Source organism: Perca fluviatilis, chromosome 7, assembly GCF_010015445.1.
Source record: "Perca fluviatilis chromosome 7, GENO_Pfluv_1.0, whole genome shotgun sequence".
Lineage (NCBI taxonomy): Eukaryota > Metazoa > Chordata > Actinopteri > Perciformes > Percidae > Perca > Perca fluviatilis.
The window spans coordinates 7,769,527-7,783,700 of NC_053118.1; the positions used below are offsets into that span (position 1 = coordinate 7,769,527).

The 14,174-nt window shown below is 42.7% G+C and overlaps 1 protein-coding gene across 2 annotated transcripts in view; it reads left to right on the forward strand.

Moving 5' to 3' along the window:
- The window catches only part of rbm42 (RNA binding motif protein 42), a 15,724-nt gene extending 1,768 nt beyond the window's left edge, over positions 1–13,956 (forward strand). The window contains exons 1-12 of one of the 2 annotated variants that reach the window (XM_039805058.1): positions 264–622; positions 891–947; positions 1,259–1,394; positions 1,838–1,907; positions 2,916–2,978; positions 3,583–3,737; positions 4,964–5,134; positions 5,265–5,399; positions 8,578–8,695; positions 9,120–9,217; positions 11,318–11,414; positions 13,722–13,956. In XM_039805058.1, the coding sequence (XP_039660992.1) occupies positions 892–947; positions 1,259–1,394; positions 1,838–1,907; positions 2,916–2,978; positions 3,583–3,737; positions 4,964–5,134; positions 5,265–5,399; positions 8,578–8,695; positions 9,120–9,217; positions 11,318–11,414; positions 13,722–13,834 (1,212 nt within the window). In that variant the 5' untranslated portion in view covers positions 264–622; position 891 and the 3' untranslated portion in view covers positions 13,835–13,956. Of the gene's footprint in view, positions 1–263; positions 623–890; positions 948–1,258; positions 1,395–1,837; positions 1,908–2,915; positions 2,979–3,582; positions 3,738–4,963; positions 5,135–5,264; positions 5,400–8,577; positions 8,696–9,119; positions 9,218–11,317; positions 11,415–13,721 lie in introns of those variants that run through there. The other variant, XM_039805059.1, reaches the window with a different exon arrangement.
- The last annotated feature ends 218 nt before the right edge of the window (positions 13,957–14,174 follow it).

Here is a 14,174-nt window from a genome sequence, read left to right on the forward strand (position 1 = left end):
ATTCAAAACCTCCCAGAGATAAAAGTGTGATCTCAAAGCTATTCTGCAAAAGAACCCAAGAAATCGAGTAATCAAGTAGGCCTACTATTTTAATATCTTAGACACATTAATATGATTAAGAATATATGAGTTCAGTTATTATTTGTAATTATTATTATTAGGCCTGTGTTAAGCTGTTTTGAATATTGTACACATGAGATAGTGTGATCCACACTCCACACCAGCAGTTGGCGGTAATGCACCAAATCGCTGTTTGCCAACCGCCAATAAACCTCAAGAAGAAGCACCCGCCAGTTAGCATAACGTTACAGCTCGTACAGCAGCTAGCTAGAGCATTATTGTTTCCTATTAAAACATGTTTATCCATAGAAAGTAACTGGGTTAACTAGCAGTAACATAGAAATCATTACGATAATTCAGCAGCAATTAGCGTCGTTAGCATTAGTGGTTAGTTAGCTGGATGATACAGTAGAGCTAGCTAGGTTCTTGGCTAGCTTAGTTAGCTTCTGATGTGCTAGCTAACGCCACTTAGCTTAGTCGAAAAGCCCAGCGTGTTAGCTAAGTCAACTTAGTCAACAAGCGGTAACTTTTCATATCGAAAGCGTTAACGTCGTAGATTAAGGTAAGGTGCAGTATTTGGTAACGTTAGACAAAGAAAAGTGATTTACGGTGCTAACAAACGTAGCTAACTTTTTCTAAATCATTTAAGGAAGCTATCATGTAACGTTCGCGTTCTATTTTTTTGTGCTAAAAATGAACAACAATTGGGGCATTTTGCGGTGAAGATGTTTTCTCCCATGTGTCCAAGTATTCAGTGGTTCCATTGTTGTTATGTAGCTAGGTGATGGAGACGGAGTTTGTCTGACCTCTTATCAATGTTTGTGTCTCAGCATGGCGCTCAAGTCCGGACAGGAGCGGCTCAAAGAGATGGAGGCTGAGATGGCTCTGTGAGTATAACAACTGTTGGAAAGGATCACTTAAAAACTACGTTTTTAACTTATCCCAAGTAAGGGTTGGTGTGCATCAGCTGGGCCTTTAGATTTAATAAAAGTACTCCACCTGACAGAGAATTCACTATACACTTCCATTCTGTGTTCAACTCCTCAGGGAATTAATGCTCAGCTTTTCTTCTCTTTGTTTGTATTGGTTCTCTGTTATTGTCTAGGCTTGGTTAAAGCAGCTCACAAGGGAATCAACTGTTAAATCAAACAGTTAATGTTCTTACCTCCAGTCTGTCTCTATTCCTCTCCGGCTGTAGTTTTGAGCAGGAGGTTCTTGGCGGTCCAGTACCAGCATCAGGTGGCCCGGCTGTTCTGGAGGCAGGACCTGTAGCTCTTTCTGTCCCGGTGGTTCCAGCAGCGCGAGCCATTATAGGCACCAACACCTACAGACAGGTTGGTACTGTTCTAGTATCTGGATATTCAGGTGCTGCTCATTGTCAATGTAAATGGTCTGTATTTATATAGCGCTTTTCTAGTCTTAACGACTACTCAAAGTGCTTTCACATTGTACGGAACCATTCACGCGCTGTGGCCCAAGGCTGGCATACAACATCAGATAAACATTCACACACGTTTACACAATGGTGCAGCATCGGAAGCAATTCGGGGTTCAGAGTCTTGCCCAAGGACACTTCGACATGGCTTAGACTTTTTGACATGGGACAGCAGGGCCAGGGAGTGAACCACCGACACATGCTTCTCTAAAATAGAGATAGTGATGGAGGAGACCTCTTGACATTATTTTTTCTATACTTTGTGTACACCCTGTCTTCACCTTGTCTTCACCCGCTCTTCTGTCTCCCTGGCTTTGTGCTGTCTTTCTTCCTCTCTCCCAGGTCCAGCAGACATTAGAAGCCAGAGCTGCTAGTTTTGTTGGTCCTCCACCACCCGTCTTCGCAGGACCAGGTGAACATAAACTTTCACACGCATACTCTAACACAGTAATATAGTAATATACTATGAAGAAAGAACTCCGTTCATCGTTGTCCATAGTGTTTGAAAATCAGGGGTGTACTGATACACAACACTAGAGCTGCGTCTTTATGTCCGAAACCTTAGTATGAAACCAGTAGTACGCAAATCGCATACTATTTCCGGTAAATATTACAGTATGCAATACTGGACACTACGTGGGCATAAATATCCCACAATGCAATGCGGTAGTAAGATGTTCATACCAAACAAACAGATAGAAACCGAGGAGCTCTGTTAATGTCAATAACTCTGTAGTTTACTTTTCTACATATTTAAACGACTGTTGGTCTAGTTATTCACCTCTTTCAGTAATTTAAGTGTTATCTGGCGATGCCGCTAGAGTGGCGGTCGGCAGGGGTTACCATGGTTGCGCGTCTTCAATGCCACAGAGGCTCTCAGGAAGTGACGTTGAAAATTACAGCTTAGTGAATCTGAAAAGATCCATGCTACTGTTTATTTACACAAAAGCCTGTTGAAGGATAGTATACATGTTGAGTATGTAGGGCAGAGGAGGAGATTTCAGACACAACCTAGGTTTAATACACTCACAATATTATCAACAGAGCTGGGATGGGAACAAACGTCTTGTGCAAAAGTTTTTCATAATAGACAGTATGTGTTTTTTTTGTTGTTGTTTTTACTATCTACTCAATAGCTGACTATCTTATATCTATTGTACTAGTATTTCTTATATATTACATTTGTATATTTCTAATAGTTGTGCAGAATACTCTTGTACTCATTAATCAGTTTTTGTGTTGAAAAGATTGAAGTCCATGTGTTTTTTCAAAGAAGAAACAAAACGAAGATCAATTTTATATTGCTAAGTCTCAGAGGCGGGACAGATTAATAATATATGTGTAGACCAGCCAACATTTAGAGTTGTGCTGTCATGCTGTGCCTCATTTACACTCACTGTGTGATTTGTGTCTGTCCCAGTCCCTCCAATACGTCCTCCCATGCTGAGACCAGCCTTTGTCCCCCATATCCTGCAGAGACCCGGTAAGGTTACCACCAGAGCAGTATTTCAGAAGAACATGTTAGAACGGATTTTAAGTCACAGGGCTGCACAATATGAGGAAAATATGTGAAAGTGTAACCAGTTCTGCATTTCTGCTGCTTTCAATATTCTGCTAAGATACAACAAACTGACTAATGTAAGGAAAATCATTTCCAACATTCTTTTATTGAATAAATTGAACATTGAATATAAAATGCAGCGCTAAAAAAAAGAATGACCGTTACATTTTAAAGTGCAGTTTTCTCCTGAAAGTTTCTTTCAACTAACACAAAAAAATGTGTGTGTCTTTGGTAATATGTCCCAGCCTTTCGCGGTGTGTGTTTATTGCGTCGCCGGTTGATATTGCAATGACAAAAAAAGGGATATATTGTGCAGCCTTAATTGGTCATCAATAAATCTGTCTCCCATCTAAATAATATTGTGATGTAAACTGGCTCCTCACTTTGTGTTTGTGATGTGACTGATGATTCAGAAATGATCTTTGCTTTCATGTGGCGTCCCTGCTTGATTCTCTGCCTTCATTCACAAAAAATGGCGCTCATATGCACATGTATGTATGTTAATACCCTAACGCTGTGTTGACAGTTGGTCAGAGGATGCCCATGATGCGCGGCCCTCCAATAGCGCCTCCTCTGCCCAGGCCTCCTCCCCCTCCTCCTATGATGCTCCCTCCCTCCCTGCAGGCCCAGGCACCCCAGGGTGCTCCTCAGCCCATCCAGCACATGTCTGCTGCACCTCAGGTCAGAGCTCAAAGAAGCAAACACATCCACCCAGGTAGACCTGCAGAGAGTAATCCAGTAGATGTCAAAAAATTAAATTAATCTCCCAACAGAATCTCTGTGACAGGAAACTGAATATCTTTTGAGTTGTGGACAAAACAAGACATTTGAGGACGTCATCTTGGGCTTTTTGGGAAACACTGATCCACATTTTAGAGCCCAAACAACTAATCCATTCATCCAGAAAATAATCAACAGATTAATCGACTATGAAATGATCTTAGGCTGCAGCCCTACACCCAGGGGTGTTGAACCACCGTACCTGGGAGATCTTTCACCACATCAGCCTGTGTGCTTTATATAGTCAGCTAGGGCTGTGCAATTAACACAAATTTTCATCGTGATTTCGAGTTTGGCTCCTAATGATCACAAAAACAACATAATCGAGATAAACTGTTATTTTGCATGTTACGTTTTGCAAGTAAACTCTTATATTGCCTTGTGTTCTGAATGACAAGCGCACTTCTGCCCCTCCCCTCTTGTTTGTGGTGTCTGGCGCGCGGGCATAGACTGTAGTGCGCGAGGGAAGATGGCGGAGGGAGAAAAGCTGCGTTTGGCAAGGAAAAAGGGGAGATCAAATTCCTTTGTCTGTGAAAAGTTCTGATTTGAGGAATCCGGCATGGAACACAAACGCATAATCTGCAAGATGTGCTACATGGTGATGTCTGCACTGCTTGGTAACACCACACATCTGTTAAACCACCTGAAACGTAAGCACAGGGTGACGTATGACCAATTAATGTTAACAACGAAGAAACGGAAGAGAAGAAAAGAGAAGACGACAACAACATTGTCTGCAATGCAGTCTTTTGTTAAAGTACACTTTATAGTGTAACTTATCTGTCGAGTTTGGAAAAGCACAAAAAGTAACAGACGCCACTGCATATTTTTTTATCCAAAGATGTGCACTATTAGCATTGCCATCTTGCCAATATGCAACATCTTTCCAAAACTCAATGAGTAGTCATTTGAAACAATCTTGATTTAAATATTGACCCAAACTAATCGTGATTATTATTATTTTCTTTAATAGAGCAGCCCTATAACCAGCCACTGTTCTTATACATACCAATAATACTGGGGTAAACTGAATCTCTCTTTGTCTCCACTACATTGCTAATTCTTTTCCACGTGAGTCATCCTATCGCCTACCTAGTGTCTTAACCTTCTTGTTAACCTTCTCTCAGGTCCGGGACATGGTCTCCATGGTGTCGTCTCCGCCCACAAGACAGGGTCCCCCGCCTCCCGTCAAACCGACACCGTCGATCATCCAGGCAGCGCCGACCGTGTACTCTGCTCCTCCTGCCCCTGCCGGACATAAAAGGATAGATTTTAGAGCTCAGAGACAAGCCAGAATGGTACTTGCATTTCGATCGATATCTTACTAAATAATGTCCAGGTGCTCTGCTACAAGCATAACCAGAGCTTGTGATGTGCCCGTCTGTCTCTCCACGTGATCTCACGCGTTATACGTCACTCTGCTCTCAGGAGGAACTGGCAGCGCGGGTTGCCGAGCAGCAGGCGGCGGTGATGGCGGCAGGTCTGCTGGACAAGAAGGAGAGCGAAGACAGCAGCGCCGTCATTGGACCCAGCATGCCTGAGCCCGAGCCCCCCCACACTGAGGTACGTTTAACAGCAGCACGCTGCTTTCTGCTGGGAACTCATCATTTTTCACTTCGATCGATCAATCGATCGATCGATAGATACTCACTCACTCACTCACTCACTCACTCACTCACTCACTCACTCACTCACTCAGTTACTTATTGATCCCCAAGGGGAAATTCAAGGTCCCAGTAGCTTAAGACAACATTCACATACATCACAGACAGGATGATAAAAAAGCAAATCCACATGAATAGCATGGACAATAAAAGACAAAATACTAAATAAAAAAAAAAGAAATCCACATGAACTATAGTATCCACATGTACTAAGGGATGTATAAGCATGAGACGCTTGCAGTGACAGGGCAGGGACTGACCCTGGGATTCAGTATGAGAATGTGTGTCATGGTGGTAGTGCAAATATGTCCAATAGTGCAAGGATAAAGTCTAGAGACCAGCATTAAATATGGACAATACAGTGCCTTGCGAAAGTATTCGGCCCCCTTGAACGTTTCGACCTTTTGCCACATTTCAGGCCTCAAACATAAAGATATAAAACTGTAATTTTTTGTGAAGAATCAACAACAAGTGGGTCCCAATTATGAAGTGGAACGAAATTCATTGGCTATTTCAAACTTTTTTAACAAATAAAAAACTGAAAAAGTGGGCGTGCAAAATTATTCAGCCCCTTTACTTTCAGTGCAGCAAACTCTCTCCAGAAGTTCAGTGAGGATCTCTGAATGATCCAATGTTGACCTAAATGACTAATGATGATAAATAGAATCCAGCTGTGTGTAATCAAGTCTTCCGTATAAATGCATCTGTTCTGTGATAGTCTCAGAGGTCCGTGTAAAGCGCAGAGAGCATCATGAAGAACAAGGAACACACCAGGCAGGTCCGAGATACTGTTGTGGAGAAGTTTAAAGCCGTTTGGATACAAAAGATTTCCCAAGTTTTAAACATCCCAAGGAGCACTGTGCAAGCGATAATATTGAAATGGAAGGGGGTGTCAGACCACTGCAAATCTCTACGAAGCCCGGCCGTCCCTCTAAACTTTCAGCTCATACAATGAGAAGACTGATCAGAGATGCAGCCAAGAGGCCCATGATCACTCTGGATGAACTGCAGAGATCTACAGCTGAGGTGGGAGACTCTGTCCATAGGACAACAATCAGTCGTATACTGCACAAACCTGGCCTTTATGGAAGAGTGGCAAGAAGAAAGCCATTTCTTAAAGATATCCATTAAAAGTGTCGTTTAAAGTTTGCCAAAAGCCACATGGGAGACACACCAAACGTGGAAGAAGGTGCTGTGGTCAGATGAAACCAAAATCGAACTTGTTGGCAACAATGCAAAACGTTATGTTTGGCGTAAAAGCAACACAGCTCATCACCCTGAACACACCATCCCCACTGTCAAACATGGTGGTGGCAGCATCATGGTTTGGGCCTGCTTTTCTTCAGCAGGGACAGGGAAGATGGTTAAAATTGATGGGAAGATGGATGGAGCCAAATACAGGACCATTCTGGAAGAAAACCTGATGGAGTCTGCAAAAGACCTGAGACTGGGACGGAGATTAGTCTTCCAACAAGACAATGATCCAAAACATAAAGCAAAATCTACAATGGAATGGTTCACAAATAAACATATCCAGGTGTTAGAATGGCCAAGTCAAAGTCCAGACCTGAATCCAATCGAGAATCTGTGGAAAGAACTGAAAACTGCTGTTCACAAACGCTCTCCATCCAACCTCACTGAGCTCGAGCTGTTTTGCAAGGAGGAATGGGCAAAAATGTCAGTCTCTCGATGTGCAAAACTGATAGAGACATACCCCAAGCGACTTACAGCTGTAATCGGCACAAAGGTGGCGCTACAAAGTATTAACTTAAGGGGGCTGAATAATTTTGCACGCCCAATATTTCAGTTTTTTATTTGTTTAAAAGGTTGAAATATCAAAGAAATTTCGTTCCACTTCATGATTGTGTCCCACTTGTTGATTCTTCACAAAAAATTACAGTTTTATATCTTTATGTTTGAGGCCTGAAATGTGGCAAAAGGTCGAAAAGTTCAAGGGGGCCGAATACTTTCGCAAGGCACTGTATAAGAGAATAATGTAGACCTAGTAATATAAAAACTATAGCAGTGCAAGGATGAAGTTTAAAAAAAGACAGCCTTAAATATGGGCAATTTAAACATTAAATATTGGCATTATAAGCATTAAATATGGACATTATAAGGGAATAAAGTAGACTGTGTTGATTTTGTAGTGGCAGCCCACCATGGCAAAATTTCTGCCACCACAGTATCACAAATAGGGCTGTACAAAAAATGTAGTTGCGGTTGACACAAACGTTACAGCCACAAGGACCTGACTGAGTCATTGTTAAGTGATTACATTACTAATGATTTTTAGTGCACTTACAAATTAGCTGAAAATTTAAAGGAATCGCACAAGAATGCGTATTAACACATCTGAACATTAGAAGCCCTGCGGCTTCAAACACTGTGTGGCTAAAGACAAGGACAATTCCGGCACCAAATTAACCTAGGGGTTAAAAATGAGTTTGACCGTTCTCTGGGATCTGTTCTCATGCTAATCGAATGCGTCTCTAGCTTTAAACCGGTGGTTTGCGGCTAACGCTAGCTTTCGGGGCAGATGGTAAATTGCTATTTAATACCACTAACAAGGCTCAAAATAGCACCACACTTCCACGGTAGCATAATGAGGGTCCCTACATGTAAACTGAAGCATTGAGAACTTTGTAAGTGTACAGACAGTTTATTAAAAAGATAGTTTAGAAAGACAGCACCGTTAATGTTTACATGCGGGCGCCATCTTGGAAAACGGTCACGACCAGTCGGATCACGAACGCTGTGTTTGAGCTATGTATATGTAACGTAGCTCAAACACGGCGTTCGTGATCCGTTGAAAAAAAAAGCGTCGGCAAAAGTGAAAAACTTCAGTAAAGTGACAAACCGTTAAAAAAGCAGAAAATAAAGCAGGTGGGACAATATTTATGATGAACCTAAATTGATAGGCGGACCGGATCAAAATCTGCGAGTGGTCGGATTTGGCCCGCAGGCCTTGAGTTTGACATGTGATGTAAAGTGTCACATCATCTCTCCTTTCTGTAGTGTCTTCACAGCATTTTCCTAATTCCCAAATTTTTGTGTGTGTGCTTTTCTCTCTCCAGCCTGTGGAAAGTGCTACAGAGGACAAAAAGCGATCAAAGTCGGAGAAGGTGAGGAAGTGTATCCGCACTGCAGCAGGGACCAGCTGGGAGGACGCCAGCCTGTTGGAGTGGGATTCAGGTACACACTGTTAAAACCGCCATTAAGACCCCTGATGAACATCACGTAACTTCAGTAGCAAAGGTAACATTAAAACACTGCTCCTGCTGAAGAATGCGTGTAGAGGAGGATTATGCTGAAGTAGATCGTAAGGGGCTAGTTTTCTGTCCCTGCAGTGTTTTACACGGTTTCCAAGGTTTTATGTGTGGTCGATTATGATTGATAGCAGTTCTTTTACTACACACATGTTGGGTTTTCACTTGGTTCAGCTCCTGCTGTGTCCTTCATAGTATCATCGCCAGACAATTCGGCGCTGAATGTTCACTAAATTGGGAAACGGAACAAAAAAACGTTAGTTGGGTGTCCCTGGTGATGTGAATGCTTCTGTTATTGAATACCTGCTGCAGGGTGAAGCTGAAGCTCCTGTTTTCTCTCCTTGTTGCAGATGATTTCCGTATATTCTGCGGTGACCTTGGTAACGAGGTGAATGATGACATCCTGGCCAGAGCCTTCAGCAGATACCCGTCTTTCCTCAAAGCAAAGGTTGGTAAGCTTGTTTACTTCCTGTACTCCCTTTAAGAAACAACCTTGGTCGTTGTAGTTTGTGTCTTCATTCCTAACAAGTTCCTAGAACATTTTCCTCACTAGAAGTCACATGACGTTGTAAATAACAACGTATAGCAGTGGTGGCCTAAAGGTTAAAGAGCAGCACTTGTCCCTCCCTCATTACCACCACTGAGGTGCCCTTGAGCAAGGCCCTTAACCCCAACCGCTCCAGTGGAGCTGCTCAGTGGCCAGCAGATCAGACTGTGGTTGTACTGGGCAGCTTCCAGGTATCAGTGTGGAACTGCGTGAATGTGACAGGTCGTCGTTGCAAATGAGAAATTGTTCTCAATCGACTTACCTGGATAAATGTAAGCACAACTGGGCAGGTCAAAATGTATTGTGAACCTAAACTGATATGCGATAAATATTTGTGAATGGCCCAATTCGGCCCACGGGCCTCGAGTTATACATCGACAGTGGTACATGTGCCTTAGACCTTCTGTATCTGATCATTTGTGGCCAATAGTTGATAGTTATTCAGGTGAATTCCATTACAGTACATCAATAAAAAAGTGAGTAATGCTGTACAGTAATGCTCAGCTTCCACCATTCACATCCTCCTGGATCTTTATCATATAGTCTTTGTATCATTTTCTCCTCCTGGATGTGTGTTTACCAGGGGTCGGGGAAGATAATCGAAAATCGGATGTATCTTAATTGTTTTTGCGACGATATTTAAAATCGGTTCTTTTCATTATTATTATTATTATTATTATTATTATTATTTTAACCTATGATCAACCTAAATTCTTGTTAGAAAACTATCAGTTTTTAGAAATGTCTCATAATATATTGTCTCTAGTAGAAGTAGAAGTGTATTATTTTATTTATTATTTATTCAAGTGTCTTTGCTAATTCAAGACCGTCCAGCACCCACGCCCATGGGCGTGCTGGTCTTACAGGGAGGTGTGTTCAGGTGCATTCTGGGCGTATTACTATCTTGAGGCAGCGGGAAGTGATCGCGCCATTGACCAACAAAAACCTGGTCTGAAGTCAATAATTTCATTGTTATTTTAACATTAGTAAAATGCGCCTAGGCTCGTGCACAGCGCGCACACACTATGCTTGTTACACACACATGCAGAAGATTAAAAGTAAAAAAATATTACGGTGCAAATCCGCCATCATAACAGCAATGCGCCTGGCTTTTAAAGGGAATGGGAGATGACTCTCTGATTGGTTTATTGCATGTTACGCCCAAAACACACCTATGATTGATGAAGACACTAAGTACAACCCTTTTGAACCATGCGCCCGGCGCACTGACCCTTTTTTCTGCAGATGCGCCAGGCGCTTCACGCGCGCTTATATCTTTAAAATAGGGTCCTATTATGATTTTTATGAAGTTGCTCTGCTCTGTCCGTCCAGCAGGGGGCTCCTCTGCTCTCCACAAAGATTATAACCTGTTTTCCTAGTTAAAGTGTGTGTTTGGGGAGTGTTTCCTGGTCTGAACTGGTTGTAAAGCCCCAGAGGCAGATCTGTGATATTGGGCTGTATAAATAAAACTGACTCGACTGTTTGGATAATGCTTACCTTGGGGGTGTGCACCTAAGACCGGTTCAACACCGTTTATCATAGAAACTGACATGAACATCGATTCAGCTGTTAACACTTTTAATAAAAAAACAAGATATCGGCATGGAATATCCCCAGTTGGTTACTGACGTTAAGATAGTTATTTGTTCTGTTTCTGTTTAAATATGCAAATGAGGTGTTATCTAATGCTAACTTTTGGTGAATTTAGGAGAAATCTACAGACACATATAGTGAAGTTAAATAAATGTTTTCTTTCCACTAGTCTGAAAGAAGACATGTTATGGAATCAAAATAACTCAAAACCTTCCAAATTTAAAAGAAATTTAAAATCTGAACACAAGGTCTGCTTTATAGCTTTTTTTTTTTTTTCTGAGCTTTCAGCCCCATCTCGCTGTCTTCCTCAGCAAGTGGACTTTGCTCACTGACTAGAGGGGGTGGATGCCTTGCGTCTTGTCTCCCTGGTTTAACAGCTGTGGTTACGAATGGATTTGTTGTCCTCAGGTGGTGAGAGACAAACGCACGGGGAAGACCAAAGGCTACGGCTTCGTCAGCTTTAAAGATCCCAACGACTACGTCCGAGCCATGAGGGAGATGAACGGTCAGTCCCAACCTTTTTCAGCACTTTCCTCCCTTTTACACTCGGATGTAGACCTACAGAGAGGAAGCCCCGCCCCTTCCTGTGTCCACCATGAGACCTTATTTCAGAAAATATATGGAGAGAGCCAAATAACGATCTGATCCCATTTGAATTGAGCCATGAATTACACACGTTTGTCAATTCAAAAGATAATTTGGCAAGTGAAGAAGAACTTTGGAAGTGTCACACTGAAAATGGGCCGTTAGAAAGACTACTCCCGCCAGCGTGGGATGGATGACGTCTCTCTGAAGCTACGTTGTCTGTGTGTTTGGTACCGGGATGAAACATTACTCGCACCGTCTTTCTCTTCCCGGCTGATAAAACTGTGGTAAGATAACGGTACATGTGTTGGGGAACAGAGCTAATGGTGCGTTCTTTTTGTCCACCGAAGTCTATCTACGAGTCGTTTTCCGGAGTTACGAACCGGAAGTTGCCAAAAGAACGCCCCCGAGGTCGTATATATACGACTCGTCAAGTCGTCTGAACTCAGAGGAGCTCACTTTCAAAGATGGCTACGTCGTGCATCACACGTAGTAAACATTGTGGTTTTCTACAATTTTAAGCACTTTTTGTCATTGTTGTAACCAAATGAAGAAGTCGTACACATAGCACTGTATACTGCTACCTATTAGGCATGTCGCTACATTAGGAGTTAAATACCGCCTGATTAGTTATTTTGTAGCTTGTGCAGCTGAAATTGGCTAGAGACGCTCGGAGGCTATATGACAACAACGGCTTTAAGCCGAGTCTTGAGCAGAAAGCAGAGCAGTAGCCTAACGTTAACGTTAATCAAAACGTAATTTTCATGTATCAAACTGTGAAATATATTTGTGTAATATGTCAATAACTGGGTGAATAGAATCCTAAATGTTACTAAAAATGTTACAAAAATCCATCTTTTCTCCGACTCGTAGTATTGTGTGACAAAAAGAACGCAACAACCCGCGGTTATTCGTTTTCCGACACGGATGTAACGTCACGCTCGAGCTACTAGTCGCGATTACAAGACAAAAAGAACGCACCATAAGTCCAGTGTTTCCCACACATGGATTGTGTGGCGGTATGTAAACGCTTCATTCAGCAGCATTTCCTTTCCCTACTCTCCTCTGTTACTTGTGTCTCGCTCACATTCTCACACACACACACACACACACACACACACACACACACACACACACACACACACACACACACACACACACACACACACACACACACACACACACACACACACACACAGAGCTCCTCCCACCGTGTTTGGTGTTTTTAGCGACATTGGAGGCTTAAAACCCCATCGAGCCCACCGTGCACTCAGCGTCTGTCTCCATCAAGGAGAGAAGACGGCTGGCGAAATTCACAAGTTCACGAAAGGTTGGAATCTATCTCGTGAACACCTTTACACAATCTCACAATCACCGACCCGACTCTTAAGCAAACAAGCGATTGCGCCTGCTTTAGAAAGTTAACTAGTCGCAAGTTTGCGGTAAAATGCTGTTGGGTTGTCGAGGTCAAAACACTATATAGCAGCTGGTAATCATCATTTCCAGACCTTCCTCCACCGCGCTTCAGAGGAAGGTCTGGCTAGTCCACACAGCATTCCTGGAGGTGAGAAGAACGTGCTCTGGTTTATTGACATTTCTTTAAACCAATCACAATCGTCTTGGGCGGCGCTAAAAGTGGTTATAGCCGTGTAACAGAAAACTCCGATTGGACAGATAGTCTAGCTAGCTGTCTGGATTTACTCTGCAGAGATCTGAGGACCAGTTACCCATAGTCCTCAGAAACCCACCAGCGGTTAGAACGCCAACACAAAGAAAGAGGAAGGTATCGGACCTCTGGCCTAAATGAGTGAAATCCGGCGGAATTTTCGGTGGCGCCTGAACAATCCCCTATATGAACCCCCGTTGATATAGACTCGAGCTGAGCTAGCGAATATTGTGCGAGATGTAGTTCACTGAGCGGTTTCACACAAAACTAACAACCAACTGACTCGTTCTTCACTTCATTAATTATCTTTTAAAATGACAAACTAATTCATGGCTCAATTCAAACGGGATCTTCACGTGATTTGTCTCTCTCCGTTCACTACCGGACACATTTTTTTCCCCCGAAATGAGGTCCCATGGTGGTCCAGCGGAAAGGGGAGGGACTTCACCTCTCTATTGACTTGGTGATTGATAGCCCCGGATTCATTCCTATTTCTGACTTTAAAACTGGCGAATAAGCGCTGCCTCTGTGTGTCTGCCTCTCACTCTGTGTTTTATCCAGGGAAGTACGTCGGCAGTCGTCCCATCAAACTGAGGAAGAGCATGTGGAAGGACCGCAACATGGAAGTGGTCCGCAAGAAGCAGAAAGAGAAGAAGAAACTGGGCCTCAGATAGTAAGAGACTGGGTTGTGCTCCCCAGGGGACAGAAAACAACTTTGTGAGAGAGCACGACTCTTATTTTGGGTAGGTCCAATCGGGAGATGTACTGAGATTGTATAGGTGTTGACTTTTTTTTTTTTTTTCTCTCTTCTTTTTCTTCTTTAAATAAAACCATAATTTCTTAGTTGTCGTTCAGATCACTGTTAATTTTACCAGAATACACTTTTTCTTCACATTGGTAACAGATTCAAATGGATTCTTATTGAAAGTGGGCCACTGGATTTATGTTAGTTGTTCCCAGCCTAGGATTTAGAAAAGTAACGCACACTGAGGGCTGCTGATCACTGGAAGTAGA